The sequence below is a fragment of the Boleophthalmus pectinirostris genome, unplaced genomic scaffold, assembly GCF_026225935.1.
Source record: "Boleophthalmus pectinirostris isolate CB_2022bp ecotype Guang Dong unplaced genomic scaffold, ASM2622593v1 HiC_scaffold_3, whole genome shotgun sequence".
Taxonomy (NCBI): Eukaryota; Metazoa; Chordata; class Actinopteri; order Gobiiformes; family Gobiidae; genus Boleophthalmus; species Boleophthalmus pectinirostris.
In genome coordinates this window covers 31,642,041-31,669,669 of record NW_026571299.1, presented here as the reverse complement: position 1 = coordinate 31,669,669, position 27,629 = coordinate 31,642,041, and the positions used below count along the sequence as shown (strand labels likewise).

The 27,629-nt window shown below is 38.9% G+C and overlaps 1 protein-coding gene across 4 annotated transcripts in view; it reads left to right on the top strand.

Moving 5' to 3' along the window:
* The window catches only part of pax7a (paired box 7a), a 68,023-nt gene that overhangs the window by 6,163 nt on the left and 34,231 nt on the right, over positions 1-27,629 (top strand). For 3 of the 4 annotated variants that reach the window (XM_055160438.1, XM_020933907.2, XM_055160437.1), the window contains exon 5: positions 22,038-22,237. In XM_055160438.1, the coding sequence (XP_055016413.1) occupies positions 22,038-22,237 (200 nt within the window). The remainder of the gene's footprint in view (positions 1-22,037; positions 22,238-27,629) is intronic. The other variant, XM_055160439.1, reaches the window with a different exon arrangement.

Below are 27,629 nucleotides of genomic sequence, written 5' to 3'. Positions count from 1 at the left end.
CATGGCTATTCCTGCTGATGAATGTCAAGCCTATATAAGGGTAACAAATGAGCCTATTGGTTCCAGGAGGTAACACACCGTGCAACATAATAAACGCCAGCGCCCTCTGCTTATTAGCAATGAGTAATGTGTCAATTTGAAGCAGTGGAGTTTAAGCTTGTAGGCCTACCAACACTAGCAGCAGTTACACGTCAGATATTTAATGTGTCAAGAGCTTTACGTGTCCAAAGCATTAAAAAAAAAAAAAAAAAAAAAAAAATCAGAGTAGGCTTAAATTCATTCTGTACTGGCATTTGACTTTGATCACATCACAAATATTCATGAAACCACAAACACAAGCTATGGCACCATTATCCCGGGTGACAGTGATACCTCTCAAGGCTGTCTATTAATTAAAGTGGTGCTTACCATGTGGGACGTTTCCTATCTGGGTACAAAAAAAATGTGTTTTTTTTTCTCCTCCATCTCTTGTGGGGCTCTCATGAAAAGGGGGCAATCTTCTCTCCCCAGCTTCATGTGGGACATTTTAAAGTGTACAGAAGGAAGACATGGGGATTTCTAGCTCATTTCTAAAGACGAGTTTATAATCCTTTCCTGCTTAATAACTTAAAAGGATTCAATTTCTCCCCTCATTTATGGGGTTATGATCGCACATTGTTAACTGCAGATAGTAGCATTTCAAGGTTAACATTCCCTGCAAGAAAATATCACTAGTATAAGCTGTAAGCCCATAGGTGCTCCTTTGTTTAGCCAGCAATTCTCCTCGCAAATTCAAGATAGCACCCATTTTATATGTTGTTATTATTAATGTGATAAAAACCCAAGGAAGACCAGGGGACGATAAGATGCAGCAGAGAGCATTTTGAAGCGATATTTAATTATGGCAGCAGAATGTACCAGTGAGAATTGAATCCAGTGCAGGCTTAGGCAGACTCGGAGGACCAGGGCATCTGGTTGGGGGTCTGGTCCTGAACCGTACGAGACAAATTAAAGAGGAAGCGCTGCCCTCCAGGTATCCTGTCAATTTAACCGTCTTGTGTTTTCCCTCAAACTCAGAGTTTCCGGGCTCCTCTCAGGTTTCTTCAAGTGTGCCATAGAAGCACATGTAGGGCTTACATATTATGACCCTTTGCCATTACAGTTGTTTTTTATACACTGGAAAAAAACAAAAAACAGCAACAATATATAGGTTAAAATGACTTAAATTAAGAACATTTGACTTTATTTGAGTAGATTCAACTTGACGAGTAAAATTATCTACTAATGGAACAAATGTGCTTTTCTTAATTCAAGCAACATTCGATTTTGTTTCTTATTTTAAGTGCAAAAAGATGTTATTTTTCTTATTTTAACTGAAGCAAGATGTATTTTCATATTTTAAGTACAAAAAGTCTTATTCCACTGGCAGATCATTTTACTTATCAAGTGAAATTTACTCAAATTATGATCAAACTTTCTTAATTCAAGTCAACTTAACTTGACTAAATTTTGTTTTTTGCAGTGTAATTGTTGCAATTTTTTTTAAATTGGGCCGATTACAGACATTTTTGTACATTTTTGTTTCATTATTTGTACCTTTTTGATGCTCTGTTTTGCTTAAAATCCAAGTATTTAGTGTCAGTTGCCAATTTTGTTTTTGATGCGTGGAATTTTTTAAACCCCATTTTATAATTACTATAAATTAGCTGTATTTTTATGTGTAAATGAGAAAAAAAAATATAGAGGCCATATACTATCAGTGCCCCAAATCTGCCTATGCATAAATTACAATATCAGTATAATTAAAACCCAGGCCTAACTAATAATAATAATAATAATAATAATAATAATAATAATAATAATAATAATAATAGTGCTGATGTTATTCTATTAATTTCAGGTAACACTAGTGCCCCACTGACCTCACTATTTGCCACTTGTCAGCTAAACCCGCTTTAACGCCGGGGCTAAATTACTGGAGCTTTGTTAGCGATAGAAAGTTTAATTGGCTGGAAGAAGATGAATGGCTGTGACAGGAATCAGCTGTCCGCAGATTCCCCTGTGAGTGCGACTCGGAAATCATAACGCGACCGCCTTTTCCTCCCCTCAAACCGGCGCGTTCAACTTGTCACATCTCATTAGGGCGTTAACTGCGCTGCCAGCATCGGGGGAACAGTAGGTGGCTTGGTCCGGGGGCAACCAATGGGGCTTTTGTGGGGCAGGTGGGGGCAGTTTGGTAATGCAATTGGACCACTGTTGCGAGCTTTTTTATTTTTTTGTAAGCTTTTATTTATTTTTTTTACGCTGGCTATTACGCGTCCTTTCCAACAGGCTACGCGGGGCCAGCGTGCGTGGATGGCAGCCCTGTTGTAATTAGCTATGAAATTAATTAGAAGAGGCATCCACTTAAGACTTTTTAGGTTTGGGCTAATTTTTGTAGCGCAGTTTAAAGGTGTAACAGTGGATTAATGGCTTAAACTCAATGTGACATTTTATTGCATCTTGTCATTATTGAAGCCACTTTCACAGATGCCAACTGCTGGTGATGGAAAAAAAAAAAAAAAAATCATATATTTTTTTTACATTGTACATTATGAAATAAAAAAATAACAGTAGTGTTAAAATAATACTGTTTAGACTTATTAAAATGATGAAAACTAGGCCTTTACTTTTTTTTTTCTTACCGTACAAACTTGTTGTTAAAAAAAATGACAAAATAGACGTCCACTATTTTTTACAAATTTATTTACTTTATATATGGTGCAAAATTTTATACGCCTACATCTATAGTAATTTTTGGCATTTTATTAATTTTTCAAAATCACATTATTTTAAAGATCTCTATACGCTTATAATTAATTTATACGGAATTGTCACAGTTTATACATTTCATTTGAACTACTGAAGAACATAGATTTTTGTATATTTTGATGATGCGCTTGTGTAATTGTAAGTAAGTATGGCGTTTTAAGTATTTTATGGAATTACTTCATATACTCTGCCTCTTCTGTTGAGACTAAAACCTAAAATCTTCTTTAGTTGTTATTTTAAAAGGATGTATTCTCTTTTTATTTGGACGCTTTTTCTTCTCCTCCTTCTTCTTCTATGGCAACAAAAGCTGTGTGATGTCTGACAGCCCACTCCAGCCATTGTTATCTGAATGGGGAGCAGAAAGGAGAGGGCGGAGAGAGGGACCTTCTGTTATTTTGTGTGTCTCAAGACTTTTTTCTGTGCAGACCATTCAGGCAAGTTGATGAACTCCTCCAAAAAGTTTATTAAGGGACCCGAAACAATGCGCTGTGAAGGCTTTGGGGATCCAGGGGCCGACAGTATATAAACTCACTGCTATTGTGGCTCAAAGGCGGATGCGTGAATACTTGTGAATGGGGCCCCTCATAGTGACACGATAGGGCCGGACAGCAACACTTATAAAGGCAGACGAAGCGCTTCTCTTGCAGTTTTTTTTTTTTTTTTTTTTTTTTTTCGAATGTACATCTGAAAAAGAGCTGGGGGAGGAGAGGTGAGAAGTGTCATGGCTGTGTTGGTTATACAAGGTGTCTTCACAGTTGAGTTGGGTATATTATAGAAAAAAATGTTGATAGAAAATGATCCGCTTTCAGATGTTATTGTCTGTAGAGTTTGTGCCAGTCCCATGCCAGGTTGAACATCCATGTCTTTCAGAGTGAGAAGAAAAGGAGCACCATTGTCGTAGGTATTCACAATAGAAACTAAATATTATATCTGAATGGATCTCAAAACAGGAAGATGAAACAAATCCTTAGAACATAACGCACTATAGTGTATCAGAAACTGTAGAGTTATGGAATTAAATAGACAATAGGAATTTTGGTTGTAAATCTCAAATCCATTACATCTTTACCATCTCATTTTGACTTTTTTGCAAAGCTTTTGGTTTTATCCCAGATCCTTCTTCAGATGAATGACAGAGTTCATTGTTTTGTGACCCCAGCGACTGCATTTGTTTATGATTTGTTCTAATATTATTTTTAAAAACAAGATTGCCAACTGTTTCCAGCCTTCTCCTCCGAGTTCCCCTTTATAGCAGTAGCCCAAACAGCCTGTGATTTATTAGTTAAACTCTGCTTTTAGTTTTGGCCAAATTCAAGCTGAACCATCACAAAAGCCCGTGCTCTAATGTGCTGCACTACCACTCCTCGCGCGGCTGCTGTATTGGAGTGTGGAAATTGGTGAAAACGAAGAGCGCACTGTGACAATGTTTCATGTTAAGGCGCATTTCAAAAGCTCTGCACAAAGCCCTTTAAATCTTCCTTGTGGTTTTACACACCTAAAGAGAAGCAGAAAGCAGCGGAGATGGGGACGGCACAGTGCTCACTAGAAAGTCAATACAGTTCTTCTGCTGAAAATGACAGAGCATTGCTGTTTAAAATGGGGTAGGCAGAGGTATTGATGTCTCTTATAGGCCGATGTTTGGGTTGATTTCAGTTCATCGTTGTAAAGTGTTGTAGTAAAAGGGAAAAAAAGGAAAAACAGAAATGTGGGTTTGTTCAATTAGCCCATTTATAATGTATTTTTTTCTTTTTACAATAGGTATTCTCTAACAAAAATTCATCAGTACCTATGACAAAAGATTTTACTTGGTAATTTAAGTCCTGCACCTGCTAGAAGGTCCTGTACAAGAGCAGCAGCAGCAGCAGCAGCAGCAGAAGCAGCAGTAGTAGTAGTACCAGTAGCAGTAGTAGTAGTAGTAGCAGTAGTAGTAGCAGTAGTAGCAGCAGTAGTAGCAGTAGTAGCAGCAGTAGTAGCAGTAGCAGTAGCAGCAGTAGTAGTAGTAGTAGTAGCATTTGTAGTTGTAGTATCAGAAGTAGTAATAGTAGTACTGTAATTGGCAATTATAATATTGAAGAATGCTTGTAGTAGACATACTTAGTAGAAGTAGAAGTAGCAGAAGTAGTAGTAACATCAAGTAGTAGTAGTAATAGTAGTAGCAGTAGCAGCAGCACCAGAAGTAGTTGTAGCAGGAGTTGTAATAGCAGAAGTAGCAGTAATATCGGTAGTAGTAGTAGTAGTAGTAGTAGTAGTAGTAGTAGTAGTAGTAGTAGTAGTAGTAGTAGTAGCAGCAGTAGCAGTAGTAGTAGTAGTTGCAGCAGTCGGAGCTGTAGTAGCAGAATTAGTTATAGTAGTACTGTTATTAGCAATTAAAATATTGAAGAATGGTTATAGTGGTCATACTACTAGTAGTAGTATTAATATCAGCAGTAGTACTAATTGTTGTAGTTGTAGCAGTAGGAATTGTAGTAGCAGAAGTAATAGTAGTAGTTGAAGCAGTAGGAGCTGTAGTAGCAGAAGCAATAATAGTAGTAGTAATTTATAGTTGTAGCAGTAGGAGCTGTAGTAGCAGAAGTAGTAGTAGTAGTGTTATTGGGAATTATAATATTGAAAAATGGTTATAGTAGTACAATTTTAACTTCAAGTCATTTGGCATGAGCTGACCTCCTCAAAGGCAGGTCCCTAAACACAAGTCAACGTGTTAAGTTCACCAGCATTACCAACACCAGGCCATAACTTGCGCTCTCTTGCATCCCTCCAGAGCTGTATATTTTCTCCTCAGATACATTATTCTTTCTCTCTTTTCAGTAAACAATTGAGTGTCAGTCTTTATCCTCCTCCCTCCGCTGGCTCTTTAGTCTTGTGACGGCTTTGGCTGGCTGCCGCGCTACATCAGAGGGGAGTCCAGTGATTTGTGACCCCAGCAAACCCACACTTAATCTCACTAAAGAGGCAGAGGCGGGGGCATACCCATTTTTTTTCTTCTTCTTCTTCACTTGGAGGGCCCCACAAGCCTAAGCAGCAACTCCGCTCTGGCAGGTGTCAACATTAGCAAACAATTGAGCCCCCTCCCGACGGGCCGCGTATACCCCAACACTGAAAAACTCCACGGCACTTCATATACGCTGAAAAGAAGCAACATAATGGTGGCAACTCGGAGGGGGAGGAGAGGAGAGGAGGACAAGAGACAGATTACATTCTTCAGACAGCTATTACGAGGGATGAGTCGCTTCTAAACAAACAAATCAATATTGTGTTAGTTTACCAAGCGGAGTTTTCATCGTGGCTTTAGGCGTATTTATTTTTCATTGTCTTTTCTTTCTTTCGCCACTTCTCCGGAGCATCCCCCCATATAGACCAATCCAATTTAGTTAGAGAGGGCCATCCCAGCAGAGAGGCCTATCACTTCTGTGTTATTGTTCGAGCAAGTCAATTGGCTCTTGTAATGAAACCTGATTACGTCGCTGGATAGTGGACACTGAGCAAAATGTCCGAAATGGGGATGCTTGAGGTGCTTATAGGTCTTCCGGGGATAGCTGGGGTTTTGCCATTCATTAGACAGGACAGAGGAGCAGCCGTGAAGGAAATAAGAAAGGAATGGGTTGACATGTTGGAGTGGTGCGGCCCTTGAGTGGATATGTGTCTTGACAAGAGAGCCAATGTTTTTTAAAGACCATTTATTTAAGTCTGAGGAGTGATTCTGAGCCATGCTACGAGGAGGGACAAGTGGAGCCCAAGAGCAGGAGATTTTAATGGGAAAACCAATAGTCTTTCAAGTGCTCTAGTTAAAAGGACATCAGGTTTATTTGTGCTTGGAAGAAATGGAATAGCATATAAAAGCATGTTGTGCTCAAAAGGGGAATGATAAGGATAATGCCTTCATACTTTAATTAAATGTGTGTACTCTTATCAGTCTGAAATTTAATTTCTGTTTTTGAAATTTCGGTATAGATCTTTGTCTTGTAAGTGAGAATAGCAAATATTGTAGTCATATTATTAGTGTTAGTATATATACTGTATATGTAAATGGACATAGGTAACCCACTATCCTCCATTTTCCAAATAGGAAGTGTGCATGGGGGTGCTTCTGGCTCCAGCTTCTGGCTTCAGTTGGCTTTACGTTGAAAAATGGGCATCCCTCTCTCTGTAACTGCTGCAGTGAGCCTCATCATTTTGGTCTTAAAATGTACACGTGAAAGGGACAGTTCGGAATTCTTGCACATTCGGGACTGTATTCGGTGATGCATTGGAAAAGACAAAAAACACGCAAACATTTGGGGCTAATGTTATTATTGCAGAAACTACAATCACTACTACTACTAGTGCTACTACTACTACTAATACTAATACTAATCATAGACTGTATAAAGAAGTGGAGTGTGGTATCACCCATAGTGTTCGGCTCAGTCAAATGAAGCTCACTGAGGCTGGCTGTTATTGAGGCAAATTTGAAGATAAGTTTCATTCAAAATAGTGAAATAAAAACACCAAGATCAAGTAGTGCGAGTTAAAGGGACAATCTGGAATTTTGGACATAGGACCTGATTTGTTGGAGATGTGCGGAGACACTTTTAAAAATATTCCATCCAGTCCGTGTATTTGCAGAGGTCGCTGGTGCTAGGCTAGTGCATGTCAATGGCCATAGTTAGCCTGCCACTAAAATCAGTCTTACCCACTCCACAAAGCACCCGAAGCAAATCTGTTATTACACCAGACTGTCGATGTAAATGTCTGTGTTGATAGAATCATTTTAGAAGTAAAAGCAACCTTGCATTTGAAGGATTTATGTCTGCTGCTGCTCAGAAAATAGTCCCTCAGCATGCCACGATTCATGCGATGCAAGGTTAGTTTTATTTCAATCATTATTTTATCAACACAGACATTTACATCGACAGTCTGGCATAATAATAGATTTGTTTCAGGTGTTTTGTGGAGTGGGTAAGACAGTTTTTAGTGGCAGGCTAACTATGGCCATTGACATGCACTAGCCTAGCACCAGCGACCTCTGCAAATACAAGGACTGGATGGAATAATTTTAAAAGTGTCTCCACACGTCTCCAACACTCTGGCTCACTAGGAATTGTGGTCCTATGTCCAAAATTCCAGACTGTCCCTTTAACCCGCACTACTTGATCGTTGTGTTTTTATTTCACTATTTTGAATGGAACTTCTCTCCAAATTCACCCCAATAACCACGAGCCTCGATGAGCTTCATTTGACTGGAGCCAAACACTATGGGTGATACCACATTCCCTTCTTCTTGTAGTAGTAGTAGCAGCAGCAGCAGTAGTAGCAGTACTGATAGTAGTTTCTGTGATAATAGCACTATTTACTACTGAAACAGCGGTAAATGAAGTAGTATCAACAGAGTATATTAGTAAGAGAGTATAGTAGAAATAGTACTGGTAATGGAAGTAATTGCTGTAGCATTTTACACATCTCCATTTGCTTTGTGTGTGTGGTCCTCCTCAGTTTGTCTTTTGGACCTAAACCCATTTCTAGTTATTGTTTGTGAGCCCATTATTCCCCAATAAAACAACCCAATTAACTTCACATTTGACCTTTACAGACAATAGCACATGGTGACACAAAGCCGCTACTACAAGTCATAAAATCATTACAAGCTTTCGTCGTATTAGCCCAACACAAACCACTGAGAGAATAGGGCCTCCACATTGTAAAAGAAAGCACTGTTTACTCCATATAACGCGAGTCTTTGTTTAGCTGCAAAATAGATAAAATGCCCAAAGACAATATGAATATGTTTATTGAATCATTTTAGCTGCAAGGAGTTTTGAATGAAGCGTGTAATTGCGTAAATCATAGCCATTTTGTTATAATATGTTATCTACCAAACGATATAAATGCCAGAGTGGGCTGACAAATAATCTTTGGAGTAAAAAATGAAAGAAAATAAACAAATATGGTATCTCTAAAACTGATCCTGCTTTGGTCTAACAGAAGTGGCCCCAGGAATTATCTATTATCTGTATTTTAAAGTCACTATTATAACAATCCTCTTTGCCTTTTTAATATGCAATACATTTAATAGATATAGGCCCATGTATCCCGGTGGTCTGGTTTGGGGAGCGCTTTATTTATGATAATATTTTTTCAAACAACCATTTTTATATATGTGTTTGGTATGTTATTCTAAACCATGTCATGCCTTTTGTAGTTTCCGTAATTGTATTTAAAGATGCAGTACTACCACCACCACCTGTATGTCTCCATGAATGTGTTATTGCTTTGTCTGGAATGTTCCACAGTCTGGCATTAAACGTAGCTTTCCGGAAGAGTTGCCACTAGGTCAGGTCACAGCCACAGGTCAGATCTGTGGAGAGGCAACCCCACTCACAGCGAGAATACAGGTTTTCCAAGGTGTTATTAGCAGTAAAACATGCTTAAAAACTGCACGAGAGATACATGTTTTAATGTCATACTGTGGAACATTCAGAGAGAGCAGGTGACTGACCCCTACCAGAAAAGTGACATAGTGAAGCTTTAATATGTATGACAAGGAAGCAATAGCGAAATCTAAAAAGAAAAAAGAAAGTATGTCCTAATTTTGATCCTAAACTTTACTTAAAATCAAAATCTATATATATATATTTTTGTCTGACAGTGAATAGAAATAGAAAATAGACAGTGAGGATGCACAGTGGCAGAGTGGTTAACGCTTTCACTGTCCAAAGACGTGTACAAATAAATTGCTAACAAATAATTAACCAATACATACACAGAATAGAATAGTAGTAGGTTTGTATTCAAAACTGACTAAAGCTCCCCTCCTAACGCCTATAGTAGCTTTAATATGACCCTAGCAATAATCCTGCACATATGATAGATTATTGCAATTTTTTCAGCAGCATCCAGGCCACGCGGGACCTCTTCTATTCCAATTTTCCTTATTAACTTCCCATGTAAAATCGCACAATACCCAAGCAGGTCATAGGCATGTCATTTACTGAAAGACACGTAGTTTCCTCCGATTCGCTGCAGTGCCGGCTCGGGTTGACAACTGGCACCGATTGGGGACAGTACGCCGCTTTATGGCCGTACTCTTGTTACCACGGCGAGGCGTTGGAAAAGACAAAAAAACACGCGCACACATTTGGGGCTAATTTTATTACAATACAGGGATAGTCCTCATAATGTGCAGGGTAATTATGTTTAGCAGGCGTGTTCCCCCTTAGAGCTGAATGAAAAGCATTGACCATGGTCTGCTAGTTTAGAAATCACCATTAGCTTATGCTACTTAGAGCCAGAACATTGTACATTTTATGCTCTTGATCCTCCGCATCGGCCCCGATATTCATTTGTTTTTAATTGTCCCTGTTTATTCAAGACTTTAAAGCCGAAGTGGACAGTAACTTGATACTAACGTAGGCCTACTTAAGTACTTTTTGGAAGGAATATGCATTTTTGGGTACTACATAATTATTTTAGATTTAGGAGAACATTTACGTACTACTATTATGTAACAGATAACCCTATGCCCTGTCAATCATCATATCATACTGTTTTCCTTATAACGGAGACATATTTTTATTATTTTATTCTATATTTAATTTTATTTTTGCATATACATTTATATAATTATGCCTTTCTCTCTGTTTTTATAATATATTGTGATGTGTGAGCTTCTCTGTTCAAGTAATTTCTCTTGTGGATGAATAAAATTTACCTAAGTCTAAGTATAAGTAGTAGTAAATAAGACCTCAGTGGGATAGTATGAGTAGCTATAGTAGATATAGCTCATAGTAGTCAAAGTACTACTAACAAAGTACAACTAGTTAACAAGTAGCAGCTGTAATATTGCCTACACTAATATAAGAACTATAGCCATGTTTAGTTTTATTTGTGTTACTATGTAAGTTGTAAAAACAGTAGTAGGATTTGCAGTATTCTTCAGAGTACATTCTAAGCACAGCCAAGACTTAAACTCAATTTCACCACTTAATCAATTTTACCTACTACTTTACTCCCATTGTAGTAATCTTATTTGCAGTAGCGGTACTTGAACTTGATAGGCAGTACCTCTTCCACCTCTGGCATAGACAATAAACATGTCCTGTAAGTGTTTCGAATCAGAAATGTGGTCGTCCAAACAGTGGGGTGGAGCTGCTGTCCGCGCCGACTCAATAAACAAGTAGAAAATAATGCATTTGGCGTTTTCTCCACTAATGGGCTTATTTCTGCATTGTCACTCATTCTGTCTTTGGGGAATATGTGGTACTATAAAAGCCCTCACTACAAGTAAATGGGAGCTCCAAATGAATGCCAAACACACTGTAATTCTGCACAATGTAGTGGAGAGCTGTTTGTTTGTCCCACAATGAGCTGAATGCCACTGGACGGACTGAGATGCGACGTAATATGCAAATACTACAAGATTTAAGACTAAGCATTAAGGTTTAATTCTCTTAATGTTGCCCACCTCTGCTATTCAAATTAGACAACAGTACAAAAAGGAATACAAGGTGGTTCTAGGTGTATTTTCGGATCTACAACTATATTTAAACTGCATTTCTTTGACTTATAAAGTGTAATTCTTCTCTCACTAATAGTTCTGAATAACAAAAAGCGAATAAATGTGAATATATAAATAGTAAAACAGCAAAGAAGTTGAGTAAATGTAAAATAGAGGCCTTGACCTAAACTTATAGTCCTATGAAATTTTATGTAGGTATCAATTCAAACCGGGATTTGACATTATACAATACAAAGAGAATTTTTTTTTAGTTTTGATGTAAGAAAAAAAAACTCAACTCAACTTTGTCCCATTAGACAAATTATTTAGTTGTATGATATAGACAGAAGACAAAAAAGGGAAGCTTTATTTCTGTTTTTTACACATGAATGATACTGAAAATATACATTTGTAATTGTAATTTTATATAAAATGCCCTTCCTATTTGCAAACACCCTCATTCTTATCACTGCAATGTGCGTTAGTCTGTTAGGGACTAAATCACAATACATTTGAAAAGTCCTATATTTTCCCTTAACCCAAAGTTGCTCTTCAAACTCCTCTTAGTGCCCTGAATGACTCTAAAACTTTTCCAGAGTGGTGCTGCCGCCCTGCCCGGCCCAGCCTCCTCCCCTGGGCCCTCCGAAGTGTCCAGTGTGCATTCCTATAGCGCGCTCAGTAATCTTTTCTGGCTCTTTGTTGAGGACTGATTTGTTCCTGCAGGACTTCTCGGCTCTTGGCCCAGAGACACCGAGGTTTGATTTCCTGCGCAGGGTTTAGGCATTAGAGCGGAGGGACCCAGCTCTGCCCGCTCCCCCATGGGCTCCCTGATGCTTTCGAGTGCACTGCGTTAATTTCGCTACTTTAGCTGTGACCTCAATTAGTAAAGACATTCGAGTTCCGTGCAAGAAAAGAGGTAGAGACTTCAGTCCTGTGACATAATTAACAGCTCGCTTATGAGTACTTTTCTCAGCTAATGAAATTATTTTGAGTATTTAAACATTTTACCTCTGGAATGTACTACTTATTTGCGAGTGAATTTTTGAGACAGAATAACGTTGGCTCTAATAAGGCTACTAATTTGTATTAAATTATGAGATGCTGGTAATGCAAAAAAAAGTAATTAGCACAGGCAGAAGTTGCAAATTTGAACATGCATCTTCATATTTTTTTGTAATTTCTAGACTCAATGCAAGACATATACACATATTGCTAAACTCCAGGTTCATTTTCTATATATTTTTTATTATTATTCTCATTGTGTTTGCTTATAAATGCAAAACAGTGTGTGCACGGTGATAGCTGCCTTGTTATGGCATGCAGTGTGGTTTGAAACTGCTTATTCCTGCACTTTTCCAAATACAACTTTTAATACCCATTCAAATAGAAAGCAGAAAATTCAATAATAAACAATGCAGCCTGTAACATCCCGGTTTTTAGTCGATGCATATTAGCGAAAAGTGCTCCCAGCCCACAAGCCCTTCACGCTCTCACAGTGCAGCGCAGGCATGGGGAGTCAATATGTCAGCGTTTATGGATGTCCCGCGGAGCTGCACCGGCCTGTCAGGGGCCCATTCATGCTCTAATGGCCCCCCGAGGAGCTCCTCTCTCTGGGCTCAAAAGGCTGGGGGCCCCTCCGATGCCCTGTTGTTGGAGGTGAGTGTGGACGCGCTGGGCTTCAACCACATGACACCAGCCATAAAAGAGCATGGCATTCTCCGTCCTCTCTCCCTCTCTCTCTTTCTCTCTCCCTCTCCCTCTCTCTCTCGCCGCACCCCGCTCGCCCCAGCCCGCTTCAAAGTGCAAAAAAGAGGGGCTAATTGTTTGTTGTGAGAGCCAAAGATTATAGAGCCTCCCATCCTTCTATGGGACGGTCCGCTTTGACCCCCCTCAGCCCCCGTTTCCAAGGACGGGCAGAAAGACAGGCACGAGAAGCAGAAAAGTATTGGAATTTTCTTGACAAAAACGTAGTAAAGTTCTGTGAATATTTCCTGTGAAGCAAAAGTAGAAAAAAAAAAAAATGTGTTTGTTTATAATGGACGTATTGAAGTAAATCATTAAGTTTATTTACAGAAAAAATATACATGGATCACTTAGGCATTCATACAGTATCATATTTTGTCAATATTATAAACGTATACATACAAAAGTAATGAAATCCATTGTAATAAACTATAAACTATATTGTATTGACAAATAAATTATTCTGGTGAGATTTTTTTTTTTTACCAATAACAGTTAAGGGATTTTCAGGTAAACATTGCTTATAATCGCAACAAAAACTCTAATATATTTGGAATAAACTGACCTTGTTCTAGTTAGTACATTTCTGTCCTTAAAGGTGAAGTCAAAATGATTGTTTTTCAGATAGATGGTCACATTTTAATATCCCCATGTTGTAAGTTACAGGCCCATACCCCATCCCCAGATTCAATTTCAGCTAAATGTCAAATTACATCCAGGAGAAGGTCACTGACATCCAGCGGAAAATGATCATAAAATGAATCTGAAGGAACTCACGTGTTGACATGACTCTGTGTAATAGTTTTCTAAGTTATAGGTTTTAGAATCTATTATTAAACTCCACTTGGGTTTATCCCTGGCTGTAATATTAGTTTACTTCGATTTAAATAGAAATCACAAACACGAGACCTGGGAAAACAGCTATAATTCTAGTCTTCTACTTCTACCAGTACTACAACTACTACTACTACTACTACTACTACTACTACTACTACTAGGCGAGGCAAGTTTATTTTTATAGCACAATTCATACACAAAGTAATTCAAGATGCTTTACAGAATAACAAAAAAAAAAATAAAAAATCACAATAAACATATTAGTAAATAATCATCATAAAAGCATTATTACTACTACTTGTACTACTAGTGCTGCTACTACTTTAATACTACTACTACTACTACTTGAATAAACTTTGCAGTTATCCTACCAAACCCACATTCCTACACTGCCAAGGCTTTGTTTTTCAGTCTCCTATCAGTAAATTTATGTAAAACATGGCATGAAGTTGGAAAATAGTGTAATGTACCTTTAAGATTTTTTTTTTTTGTCATCACTTGGAGATAGAAAAAGATTATAGTCGGAGAGAATTCATCTTAAACCCACTTTGTTATCTACAGTGCCTATCTTGTCTCCACATAAGGTTCCTATCTGCGCTACATCCCTGCACAAATGCCTTGAATCTCGTGTCTCCTTCTTTAACCAGCCCTATGGGATCGCACAGGCACTAAATACAGAAGCAGCCCCGTGTTCGGAAAAATGCAAATTGGTTGAGTTGTTAGTTATTTGATGTTGCTACCCCCCCTTCCCACTTCCTCCTCCTCTTCTCCTTCTTCTTCTTCTTCTTCTTCTTCTCCTCTCACAGCCCCCAAAACATGTCTCCACTCCAGCGTTGTTGCTCGGTTTTGTAGTGTCTATATTATGCAGGCCCCGAGCAGTAGAGACATTGCAGAGACAGATGCATGTCAAAGATAGCAGATCTCCTATCAGACCCCGCGTGCTTCTCTTATCGCGCGTTCCGTTTGCATAATTAGCCCTTTTGATATTCACCCTCTCGCGCTGACAAAAACTATAATTGCGGCATCAGCTTCGACAAAAGGTAGGCGCGGAATAAACAAGAAAAGACGCCGGTGTTATTTTTGTCCCATGGCGAGGAAAAACAACATTTGGAAAGGGAAATCTGCTGTCATTCATATAGTCAACTGGTGCGACTCGGAGCTTGGAGGCTGGGCCCGTGAATGCATGCAAAAAAGGAAAAAAAAAATGCTAGCAAGAGGCCTGATTGTAATTATGCTGGAACTAATATGCTTTTCAAAATGAGCCATTATGAGCTAATGCCGGCTCTGCCAAGGCCCTGTCTGTTTTTGTCCCTCCGTCGCTGGGATAGTTAGCAGAAAGGTGCACAGGGATAACATTGAGAGGTAATGTAGCCTATATGAGCGCTGTGTTAGACCCGAGCAGTATTAAAGGCAGGTGTACTGGAGGATAAAGCAGGAGTTAAGTCTGGCACCGCTGCACCAGCACTTTGAATAGAGGACTGTGAGATACCTGGTTGTACGCTGCAGGTTGGTGTAAGAATAAGACATGATAAGTAGTTCTACAAGGTATTAATTTCTTACACACCAGCTCAATAGGTCTGGAAGTTATCCTCAACCGAGCTAGAGGAGAGATTTATGCATACTTCTCTTCTTAATTGTCCATTAAATGTAGGGACATTTCGCCACTGCATTTGATCCATCCTTCAGTGCTATGAGACACATGATGTATGCTGCTTTTTTGGTGTAAGACTAAGACATAAGTAGTTTTTATAGACCAGCTCAATGGGTCTGGAAGTTAACCTCTATAGAGCTAGAAGTGAGCTTTATGCGTACTTCTCTTCTTAATTATCCACTTAATGTGACTTGGCAGCTGCATTTGACCCATCGTTCAACGCTATGAAACACCAGGCGGTACACTGCTAGTTGGTGTAAGAATACGACATGATGCATTCATTTCTTAACCTTATCGTCTACCAATAGTAATAGTAGTAATTTGGTATTTAAGTTTTGGTTTATTTGGTTTCTCGGGGACAGTATTTTAATGAAAATACTAGGGATGTAATGAAATCCAAATCTCACGATACGATATTTTCACGATTTGCATCTCAACTCAACTCAACTGTGAATATGTTACTTCTTTCTTTAAAAAAAACATTGATACTGTTGTTGATGTTAAGTCTCCATCGACAACACCAAAGGATCATGGTCTATGTAGTTCCCTCAGTTTTTTTTTTTTTTTTAAGCTATTGCTCCACAATAACAATTCATTTAAGTAAAGAGACTTGTAGTTCGATATATTGTGACAGTTCATGATATTGTTGTGAGAACTTTGACGATACAATATCATGATATTTCTGTTATTGTTACATCCCTAGAGAATACATAAGCTGTAAACATGCAAGATTGTAACTTTGGGTAAAATGTCATCTGTTGCGTTCATACACAAGTGTACTTTGACACTGGAATCAGGATGGGTGAAGTGTTTTACCCAAGGATACAATGATAGTATACCACTAAGCCACTGCTGCCCCGTTATGGCACCTAGTATTCTAGTCCTCCTGGTACTAGGCATGCAGGTCCAATCCTATCAATCTTCTGAGATCAAAAGAGGCTGGCCATTTTCTAGGGTTTGTCCCCTGCATTTGACCCATTCTTCACTCTCTATGATTCAAGCAATGGGTGACCGCAGTGCAGCACCCAAGAGTCCTTCTCCAGATCTTGTGTCAATAAACATAGCTGGAGTAATTATTTGGGCTTTGGAGACCTCATATTCAGTTTAATTAGTTAGTGACTAGATCTCCAAGTGTTTAATATTTACTGTGAATACTCAGTCATTAAGGTCTTTAAGGTGGCACTGAAGTGATAAGCAGGATTTAAGGCGGCACTGATGAGGATGTCGTGTGTGAACTTGTCTGTGGGGTCAATGAGAGAGCCTCCTTAAACAACTGCAGTCCTTAAACGACACAATAAACACTCAGCTATTAACTTTCAGTCTTTGTTTTAAATAAATTAGTATATTTATCCCCTGCTACTAGGACTAGACATTAAAGTAAATAGTTTATCTAGCTAATGATATCCCTGGCTTCATACCTTGTGGCCAAAGCAACCGATAGAAACAAACAAATAATTTACTTTCTATAGACTAGTAAAAAAGACACAGGGAACTACATAGACCATGATCCTTTGCTCCATTTCAGTGTAGACTACATGAAGAAATAATAGCTCTAAGCACTTTTAAGTCTTAGTTCTTTGGATTAAATCTTGTCAAGGCATTTTAAGAGGACAAAGTAGCATATTCAGAGTTTTGCCGCCACAAAATATCACAACAAATATCGTACCGTAAGATTTGGATATTGTTACATCCCTAATTATGAGCCTCCCCACCATATCGTGAGCTTTCCCACAAAATCACAATAAATACCCCTTGTATCTTGTTTTACTTGCAGGTAATTTCAGGTAATTTTCACTTATAACCTGTCTTATCTCCCTCTTTTTACCCAGACAAAGCAGTGATTTAACCTCATTCAGTCTTATTTTTAATTCAAAATCAATACCCCAAACCCTCGGAGGGCCCCTGAAGGAGAGTACACGGCTGTAATGGCGCCAACTGGAAGGAGGATAATGAGATTGTAATTGGGAGATAAGTAATGAACCAGGCCATGAACGCTTTATCGATATCCCCTGCACCCTCTGAATGGAATTACACCATCACTATTATGGTTGGGTTTAATTAGAAACCACCTATTTGTAATGGGGAGAATATGACAGTATTGTCCCAAACAGCCTGCTAGTCATTGGCTATCTCAAGGTCCTATATTACACAAAATGGATTCTTGTGAGCTTGAAGCCATGTTATAATACTTCCTGAAAAAGATACCTGAAGTTGTGTTTCGTTTCATTCACACATGTCTTAATAATCCTTTATTATCAGTATGTCTGCATCTCCAAAGATCAAAATGCTCAGTTGCAACTTGTGATGTCATGAAGTGATAGTTTAAAAGTTAACAGCTAAATCCAAATGATTCTAGTGAAGGTATATGGAGTATAAAAAACACAGTGGAGCACTTCCTGTAATACCACATGACATCACAAGGTGGAACAGAGTGTTTTCTGTCTGAAAGAAGAACTTGGCCTAAATATGCAGGGTTTGTGCATTACACCTGTGTGAAAAGAACAAAACACAACTCCAGGTATGTTTCTGACGAGGAAACAGCATTATAACATGGAAAATAAAATAGTGTGATATGGGCCTGGTGCTATTATTTTATCCATTTTTGAAACCTGCACAAAAAACTCCCAAAAGCTTGAATCACTATACAAATACATTTAGATATGAGTCATGTTTGTTTTAATTCAGTAACAAGTAGTAGTGTTAGAAAGTTGCGATATTGATCCGATACCTAAACCAATGTGTTTTGTATTAAAATGCACTGAAACTACTCTTCTTACCTTGGCGTATTGATTATCATTGTTTTCACTCCACCCCAGCTTGAACTGATCCAAAATGTTATGCAGATGAATTCAAATGTATAAGCAATGTATTAAAAATATAATTTGATTAAAGATATACTTACTTTGAGAGATTTTAAGTGTGTCAATTTTTGCATTAGAATTGATACGTTTCAAAACCTTGTCAGTACTGATACATTATAGACACAGTATTTTGGTATTCAACTGCCCGTAACAAATTTTTGAAGGCAGTACTCAAAAACAACAGCCAAACCCACATAGCATCACCTCAGATAGCCCATTACAGCTGACATGTGTTGTTATAAATCTCTCATTTCTCCCTCAGCTCCAGTTCACAGCATATAGATGGGTTTTATATGAGCTTTACATCTCGCCTTGACCTGCCTGCCCTCTGCGCCGCCATGTTCCCTTCATCATTAGAGGAACTGCCATTGACCTTGTGCTTTTGAGCAGCGTACCAGGGACATGTGTAGGATCTGTGGGGCTTAAGGGGAGCAGCCGTGCGCTCTTTTGTCTGTAGAGGTTTATCAGTCATTAGCTTGATAGCATGCTAATTGTGACATGGGTTGGATGTGTTGGTTAGCTTGTAAGGTGACAGTTAGTGTGTTGACATGCTAGTATAAACATTACAGCCATTTAGCTTGATTAGAACTGGGCTCTGACTATTGCACTATTTACTTGGTTATGGGTTCAAGAAGCATTTGAAGCAACTGTCACAGAATAATTTAAATACAAAGCATGTAAATTTGTTCATATGTTTATTGCATGTAAATTAGATGTTTTAGTTTATTATTTATATATATATATATATATTATAATATATTAATATATATATATATATATATATATATATAGTGCTTTTCACAAATATATATCACAAAGACTTTTTTACAAAGCATTATTTATTCACTCCATACCCGGTGGTGGTAAACTACTATTGTAGCCACAGCTGCCCTGGGACAGACTGACGGATGCGAGGCTGCCAGTTGGCACCATCGGCCCCTCCAACCACCATCATCACTCACGCACACAACACTCTCATACTAGGCAATGTGGGTGAAGTGCCTTGCCTAAGGACACAATGATAGTTTTTGTAACTGGTGCCTCACTGTGGCACCTGATTTTCTCAGTGGTCTCCCATCCAAGTACAGGCCCAGGCCCGGCCTTGGTTAGGTTCTGAGAATCAGGCTTTGACAAGCTGGTATGGGCACAAATATTTTTTATCTATTTCCATTTTGTTTTAACATCTACTTTCAAATAAGGTTGGTTTTAGCAAGACAAAGGTTCTGCACCCACATTTCTTTCTTTCCTACTCAATGAAACAACTACAAACAGTCCAGACTTGTATATTTGTTCACTCAGATTTAGCTAATACAAAATGAGTTTATGTTTTTTTTTTTTTTATTTAGGCTAAAAACCTTAAAAACCTTCAAAGATCCTCAAACTATGTACAGGGTGAGCTCACCATTGTGACCCTTTCAGTAAGGGTGCATTCACACATTCCCACGCGCTGCATCAAAACTGGGACTAAACCAGGATTAGAACAGGAATAAACCAAGTCCACATCAGGACTAAATGGGACACAAACCAGGATCAACCCAGGACAAGCATGAACCCACCAAAAATCTTTCAGTGACAAGAAGTATTTGGAGAGACCATCAGTGTTCATAAAGTGGCTGCTGGGACCAGAAATTGGACCTACAACCTTCATGCTGTATAAGAAGCACTAACCACCCTCAGAGCAAAACCAGTGTACAATTTGGAAGTCATGTTGGGTTCTCAAATAGCACAGTCAAGCAAAGCACTGTCAGACTTTAGTGTAGTGTTCCACAACCTAAAGAAAACATTTGGTTGGACACTTTGTTGTCTCAATGGGTGCCCCTTGCGTCTCCATGGGTGCCCCTTGTGTCTGGTCTCTCCCCACAGAACAGAGGTGACTTTGGAAAGTGATCTGTGCACCAAGAGGCCGGTCTCTAGTGTTGTCATGGCGTGTTATCGTGCCAATGGCTATAGCATCGTCATGAAAACCAACAAAGGGATATGAGGCGTATGTACATATTCAACTTTGTATGTTCAAGGGTGTTCTGCAGCCCCATGCGAACTGCGCTTCAAGAATCAATCTTTATTAAAAAAGGATAAGACTGAAGAATTGATTTAATGAATGCGGGCTCATGTCCTGCAGCCACATGTAATCCTCGGAGAACCATCGAGCCGGAGCGCGGGGGGACACAAACGTTCGTGGAAGACTGCTGGAGTGGCCTGTAATGATAGTCTCCATATAATCCCATAATTCCTTGTTTAATTAAACTCTGGAGCTGGCCTTGAGACGCTGCCAGCTCTGTTGCTCTTTTGTTCTCACAGTTGTTATTTGGAGGCTAGGTTGGAGTATTCTTTTGTCCACTCGTGTTGAAGGATTTGACTGGAATGGGCTATAAACAGCGATCACAAACAATGAAAGGGATGGTAGGGAGCAGAGTCATTCAGGTATAAGTATTATAGTTCCCATTCAAATCTCTCCTTACACCCGCTGCTTGTGCGTCTTCTCTATCTCTCTTTCTTTCGGCGCTCCCACACTTTCTGGACTGTTCATGATGCAATCCAACGCACCCCGAGGCGACGCTGGCACATCACGGTTCCCTGTCAATGTCTCAATGAGGAAATTATGAAAATATGAATTTTATGACATAAAATGAAAAGGGCCATGTAGTTTGAATAGACATGCAGAGGAGGTTAAAATGATGCAATTTTCTAAATTCAGTTATAATGGTAATGCGTATTTGCTGTCAAAAATTTCCCTGTCGGCCCGGATTGTACCGCTTTGTGCTCTATCTCTGTTCCTCGAGCAAAAACTCAGAGCGCTTGAATGCCTAAAAAGTAACGTGGAATACGTGCTAATTCATTTAATGACAGCAGATAGAAACACAGGGGACTGAGGGCTTTGCTCTGATATTGTGTTCTTTCTGATGCTCTTTGGCTCTGGCTGTATCTCCGCGTAGTGCCCTGGGCCAATGGAGAGAAAGGCAGGGTGAAGAGCAGCAAGGTGTCCCGCGCAGATTAACCCCTCTCTCCGCTCCACACTCCCCCAGCCCCAGGACGGCCCCAGCCTCAGGGGCCCCTCTCTCAGACTGGGATTGTATATCAGGCTTCTTATACTAAATAAATATCCTCAGATTAAGATAATATTTTGCCTGGTGTATATTGACGAAAGGGTCGCTGTCACTTCAATCCTCTGTGTTGCCCGTCTGCCTTTCTTCTCTCCAGCTCGGCACCGCAGAATGCACTATTGCACGATTTAGGCCCTGCTTACATGTACACAGAGATATTTCATAAACACCTTTTCTCTGTGGAACTGTGCTTTCATGTTTAAAGACACAAAACAAAGATCTTCAAAAACAGTGCACAGAGATTGAACTTGACCGCTAAAAGTGAACTAAATCTTTCTTTGTAAATGCCTAAATGACACAGTTTAGTGATATAAAATAAAGTCAACAAAATGGCAACATGTGAATAGTTAAGGTGAAAAAAGTCATAGCATTGTTGTGTTAATAGACAAATCTCTTCATTGTATTTTATGTGTTATGTATTACAGTTTAAGAAGAAATATGTGAAAGTGAGCTAATTTAAATAGTGTGGTGTACTAATATTTGAAGTAATCAATCATTTCCCTATGTTGTGAAGTTAGACTAACACATTTGCTGTTGTTTGTTAGTAATCTACTTTTGAATGACACCCACCTGTTTTTTGCCAGGTAACCGCACAGACGAGGGCTCGGACGTAGACTCGGAGCCGGACCTGCCCCTGAAGAGGAAGCAGAGGCGCAGTCGCACCACCTTCACCGCAGAACAGCTGGAGGAGCTGGAGAAGGCCTTCGAACGCACGCACTACCCCGACATCTACACCCGCGAGGAGCTAGCACAGAGGACCAAGCTCACTGAGGCCAGGGTCCAGGTAAGGAACTGCTCTGGACGAGACAGGAATATGACATAATAGTAGGAGTGAGTTTTGTCATGATACTAGAAGTTCAAAACAAGTAATAGGATATACGATTAGATAAACCATAGTTTATAGTGTTGCAATGCAAAGTTCAAAAATGGCAGGAAAATAAGAACATGCAATCAAAATCGAGATAAATAACAATAAAGACACTCCCGATAACACCGATTTTGATACCACAATGATGATTAAAAACACTGTTAGAATATAGAATGAAATCGTCAACACATTGTTCAGTTCTGATGACTCAGGAAAGGTAAAATTGTGTTAACTATATGTGATTTTGATTCCTGTTGAATTAATTATTGATTAGTATCTGAGATTTTGACATTTCTGACCCTAATAGCATAAACTGAAACTACTACACTGTTTGTACTTGGACTAGTAGGAGTTAAGTGGGCAGTGTTACGGATTCGGTAACAAGGGCATATAAGCTGTAGAAAGGACTACTGGTGTTATTATAATCAGAAAACAATAACTGCAAATTGAAAAACTATTTTGGAAAATAAATTCATGTATATTATTCTATACTGTACTACTAGACAATAAATGATATGGTCACTCCAGGTTCCAGTTCTATATTTCCATTAGTACCACTTGAACACAAACAGGTCAAATCACTATTTTGAGCATTTTTAACAAGAAGCATTAGACTTAAAACAACTCACAGGGTTTCTCAAAATCATTTATTAAACCAACAGAAATTGAAAATAGAAATAGAAAAGTAACGCTCGCTTTTAAGTGTACAAACCGTCTGTCCATCCATTCCCTGTGCGTAAACATGTTCATTTTCATCACACTTAAGACTCCATTTTCTCCCCTCTGCCCCTAAAGCATGTCTGACATTCAGAGTGACAGGAGCTTGTACCACAGCAGGCCCAGATCCGTACAGTAGAGTTATAGCAACAGCTGTTCTCGCCGGGACGGAGGGGAGAAAAACCAACGCATTCCTGATGGATTTCTCATTTCGGCCTTTAGCCAGAATCTCATCCCCGGCACTTTCAAGCTGGCCGCCGCTTGTAAAACCCTCCACATATCACACAGGGTTCCTCATCCTCTCCCGGGACCCCATACCCCGACAACAACATTAATCAATCAGACGCTAGTAAAAAACGGCTGGGTCTGGGGCACCCCTCTCCTCTTACCACATCATTCAAAGCCCCCCCCCCTCTCCTGTGCTCTCCTCGGAGTCCTCACCGCATGCTAAGTGTTCATCACAGTGCAAACATGCAGTCAGGATATAACTGATTCAACACATGTCTTTGTCCATCTTGAAGCCTGTAGTCTGAAGATGTCCAGTCTCAGAGCAGGGAGAAAATGGATCTGGATCTGGAGTGGGAGAAATAACTTTTAAAGATGTATTATGCAACTTTTCTGGTAGAAGTTCCACCACCTGCGACATTATACCTTGCATTGCATTGTGTGATATGATTATTTTTGCTTAGGTTACTTTTTGTATTTGAGGATATCCCTATAGTAGAAACATCAGTAACAAAGACATACATTGTTTTTTTAAAGCTCCTGTGTCAATCAATTTATACATTTTGCATTTATTTTTACTGAAAATATATTTAAAAAGATTGATTGAGGTTGCCTCTCCACAGATCTGACTTGTAACTTTGCCTTGTTTTTGCTTTTCTCCATAGAATCAATTATGTTTAATGCCATACTGTGAAATATTCCAAACAAAGTCCATATACCAAACAAAATAAAATGCTTATAGAGACAAGATGGTGGCAAAATTTGTACTTGTACAGTGTACTTTTTGTGTATTTGTAGTAGCTGCAGTTATAATGCTTGTTGCAGAGGCAGTAGAAAGAGTATTATTATTAAGTTTTGATATAGTAGTAGTAGTAGTAGTAGCAGTAGAATTATACTAGTAGTAGTAGTAGTCATAGCAGTAAGTAATTATAATTATACTAAAGAGTGATACTAAACCACCATCCATATAGTATTAAAATTAAACAGTCTTTAATGATGCATAATCTACTTTATTTATTTGAACTGTCTTTAGGATTTAGAACACCCATAGTTGAAGCCAGCACTGCTTTACCAACTATTTATTCAGTACTTTTATTAGCTAGATTTATTTACAGAGAATGAGACATCTTTTGGGACAAGCTAGTGAGTAAAGAAATGGCAGTGGCTCTTGTCTTTGCTGTTGGATAATAGACTTAAATGATGTCATGTGCAAACCTGAGGAATTCAAGTCATGGCTATAATTTGTTAATGCTGTTTTCCTCATAATCTGATTTGTGAAGGCTTTGAAACTCTCAAAAAGGTCAACCAAAACTTAATTTTCAGGAAAGAAAGGGTAGTAAATAAAGATGTTTGACTAGCCAAAATAAATAATTCTTATAGTTACAATTTGATGAGCCAACTCAAGAGAGCATTTGGATGTCATTCTGGCTCGCAACAGATTGTATTGTGTCATAGGGTTATTTTCGCTGTAGTCAGGTTACTTTTTGTATCTGAGGATATCCCTATAGTAGAAACATCACTGAAAAAGAAAGACATACATATATATATTTTAAAGTTTCTATAAATCTGTCTTGTCTGTTTAGTATAACTGAAGTAGCCCATTAGATGTAAAGAGAGGCAGGGGACTCTGGATGTCTAGCACAGTTTATTTACCATCAGTAAGGGACGTAGAGACATGGACACTCAATACCTTGTGTGTGTGAGTTTTTCATTCAAGTCTGGCTATGCTTGCATTGTAGGGAGTATTAAAACGTGTATTAACACAGGGCAGATAACAAGAACTATGCTGGAGTTGTCCTTTGTACAGTAATGTAATTTCTCAGGTATTCCAGTTTACATTCACGAGAAAAAAATAACAAAATATCAACTTGTAAAACATTAGAGTACCCTTATCTTGTTTGTGTGAACAGATTGAAGAACCGAGGCATTCCGAGATGAATAAAAATCTTTTATCTCAAATCATTTTGGGCCATTACAGTCTAAAACTAATGAACAATGACTAATAAATCTTATAAATCTTAACTGACAACTAAAAGGTTAGCATTTCCTGTTATGTCAGATCTGATAAAAAACAAAAACCGTTTTAAAAGAGCTATATAATTATTAGCTAATGTTGCATGCATGTTGTGTTTGTTCAATGAGAGTGATATTGTCCACCAGCTGGACCAGAGCACTGCCCAAACAGTCCATCTTGGGGCAGGGGGATTGGACACCCTTTGGCCTGAGAGCAAAGCCTCTCCACAACAGCTGCGATGACGCATCTTCCAGATGTCCTTCACAGAGGAGCAGGGTTCGGAGAGGGCCCGGACAGGCAGGGGGTGTCCTACACAACCATATTTCACCTCACATTTGGCTCCTCGGTCATGGTCCAAATGTTTAAGTACTGGTCATTAAACATGGCGATAATGTGGGAAGACTTCTTAGGTTAAGGAGAAAATGCCTCTGTTTGAAGGAGAGCGAGAAATGTAACCGAAGAAGTAGATACAAATATTATTTCAGATAGTGGTGATATTATTAGATGAAGTTTTTTTGCTGAGTGTTGATAGTATACATAGTCGTAGTAGTAGGTGTACTTTCATTCGAGCAATCCTGTGTTCTAATGTGTTCCATCATTAGTATATAAAATATCAGAATAAAGAGTAGTATTAAATTAAGTATCTATTATCATCTGTTTTGTGCTAATAGCTGTTCCACTTAATAGTTATTACTGCAACTTAAATTACAACTTGTTATGGTAGCACAACTAAAACTTTTGCTAGTTTTTGTAGTCCAAATAATGAAATACTACCATTAAAAGTAGTGGTATTGAAGATGATTGGAGAGGTAATTGGCTTTTGAATTGACAAGTGAGTCGCAATGACAGAATGCAGTAGCGGTGGTCATTGTGGTAGTACTAGTAGTGGTAGTAGTCGCAGCAGTAGTAGTATTAGTAGTTGTAAACTGTACTTGTCCAGAAAGCCTTCCCTTCCTTTCCCTCCTTTAAGCAGCATGCACGTTGTAAATTACCGTTTGTCTTGTGTGTTTGGTTTAGCACTGACTCAGAACCCAAACTCACAAACACTTTTATTTCCTCTGCGTGTGCCCCGGCTGCCATTTTGAGACCCCTTCACCATCCATCTTCATGAGCACCCCTGGCCCTTTCCACTGGAGCTCCTGCTTTCTCCACAATGGTTTTATCACTGCCTCTGTCTGACAAACACTGGGATCTGATACATATCTCTGCAATTAGTTCCAGGCCTTCTCAGTGGGAGTCCAAGCAGCCACCTATAGTTTATCTGTGCTGTGGCTCGTGTGCTACCGTTCACCTGATAAGCTCACAATTGGTACAGGGAAATAGATATATTGATATGATCTTCACAGATAAAATAACTGTTTAAAGTGGTCAACCATACTTCAAATGAAAGTAGATAGTAGTTTTTCTGGAGTAACAATGTAATACACTTGGTAAAATAAAAAGGGAATATATTTATTGATTTAGTTATTATAATTTGCTATGGCTTTTTTGCTTGATGGTGAAAACAAAGGTTAAATTCCAGGACAGAGCATAACTTTAAACCTTCCCTAATCCTGTTGCTTTGCCTAGAATGTTCCACAGTATGGCATTCACTTATTTATTTTTGTGGGGACATGATGCTATCAGTCCAAGTCAAAGGTCAAATCTGGTGAAGCAAAGTAAGAATGTTTCATAACAAAAAAGTCAGATACGGTTAATGATAAACTATTTCAGGAAAAGCAATAAAATCCGTGTATCATTAGTTCATTCGTTTTTCAAAATAAAACCAAAAATAAGAAAATGAAAATACAACAGTTTTCTTCATTATTTGTTTCCAAAACCAAAATGGAAAAAATGGAAAACGATTTGTTTTTTCAGTTTTTGATTTTGTGTTTAAATGAATAATGGAAAAAACGGAGAACAGACGTTTCCTGTTTCCGTGACTTAAACTGTGATACCGGGCTGAACCAGGACTGAATCAGGACTGAACCAGGACGACACTAGGACTAAACCAGGACTGAGTGTTGGGACGGGCCCGGAGGTGCGCCCCTGTAGACTGTCGGGTGATCAGAACTGAGACCAGGACCAGACCGGGACAAGATCTGGACCAGATTGGGGCCGAGACCAGGACTGAGACCAGGACCAGACTGACAACTGAGAGCAGGACTGAGACCGGTTTAGTCCCGGTTCAGTCTGTATACAGTGCGAAAGTCTGGCATTCCAGTTTAAGTCACAGAAACGGGAAACAGCCGTTATTTGTTTTTTCCACAAAACACAAAATCAAAAACTAAAAAAAAAGGAATCATTTTCGTTCATCCGTTTTTTTCCTTTTGGTTTTGGAGACACATGAAGATGACACATGGCATCTTCAGT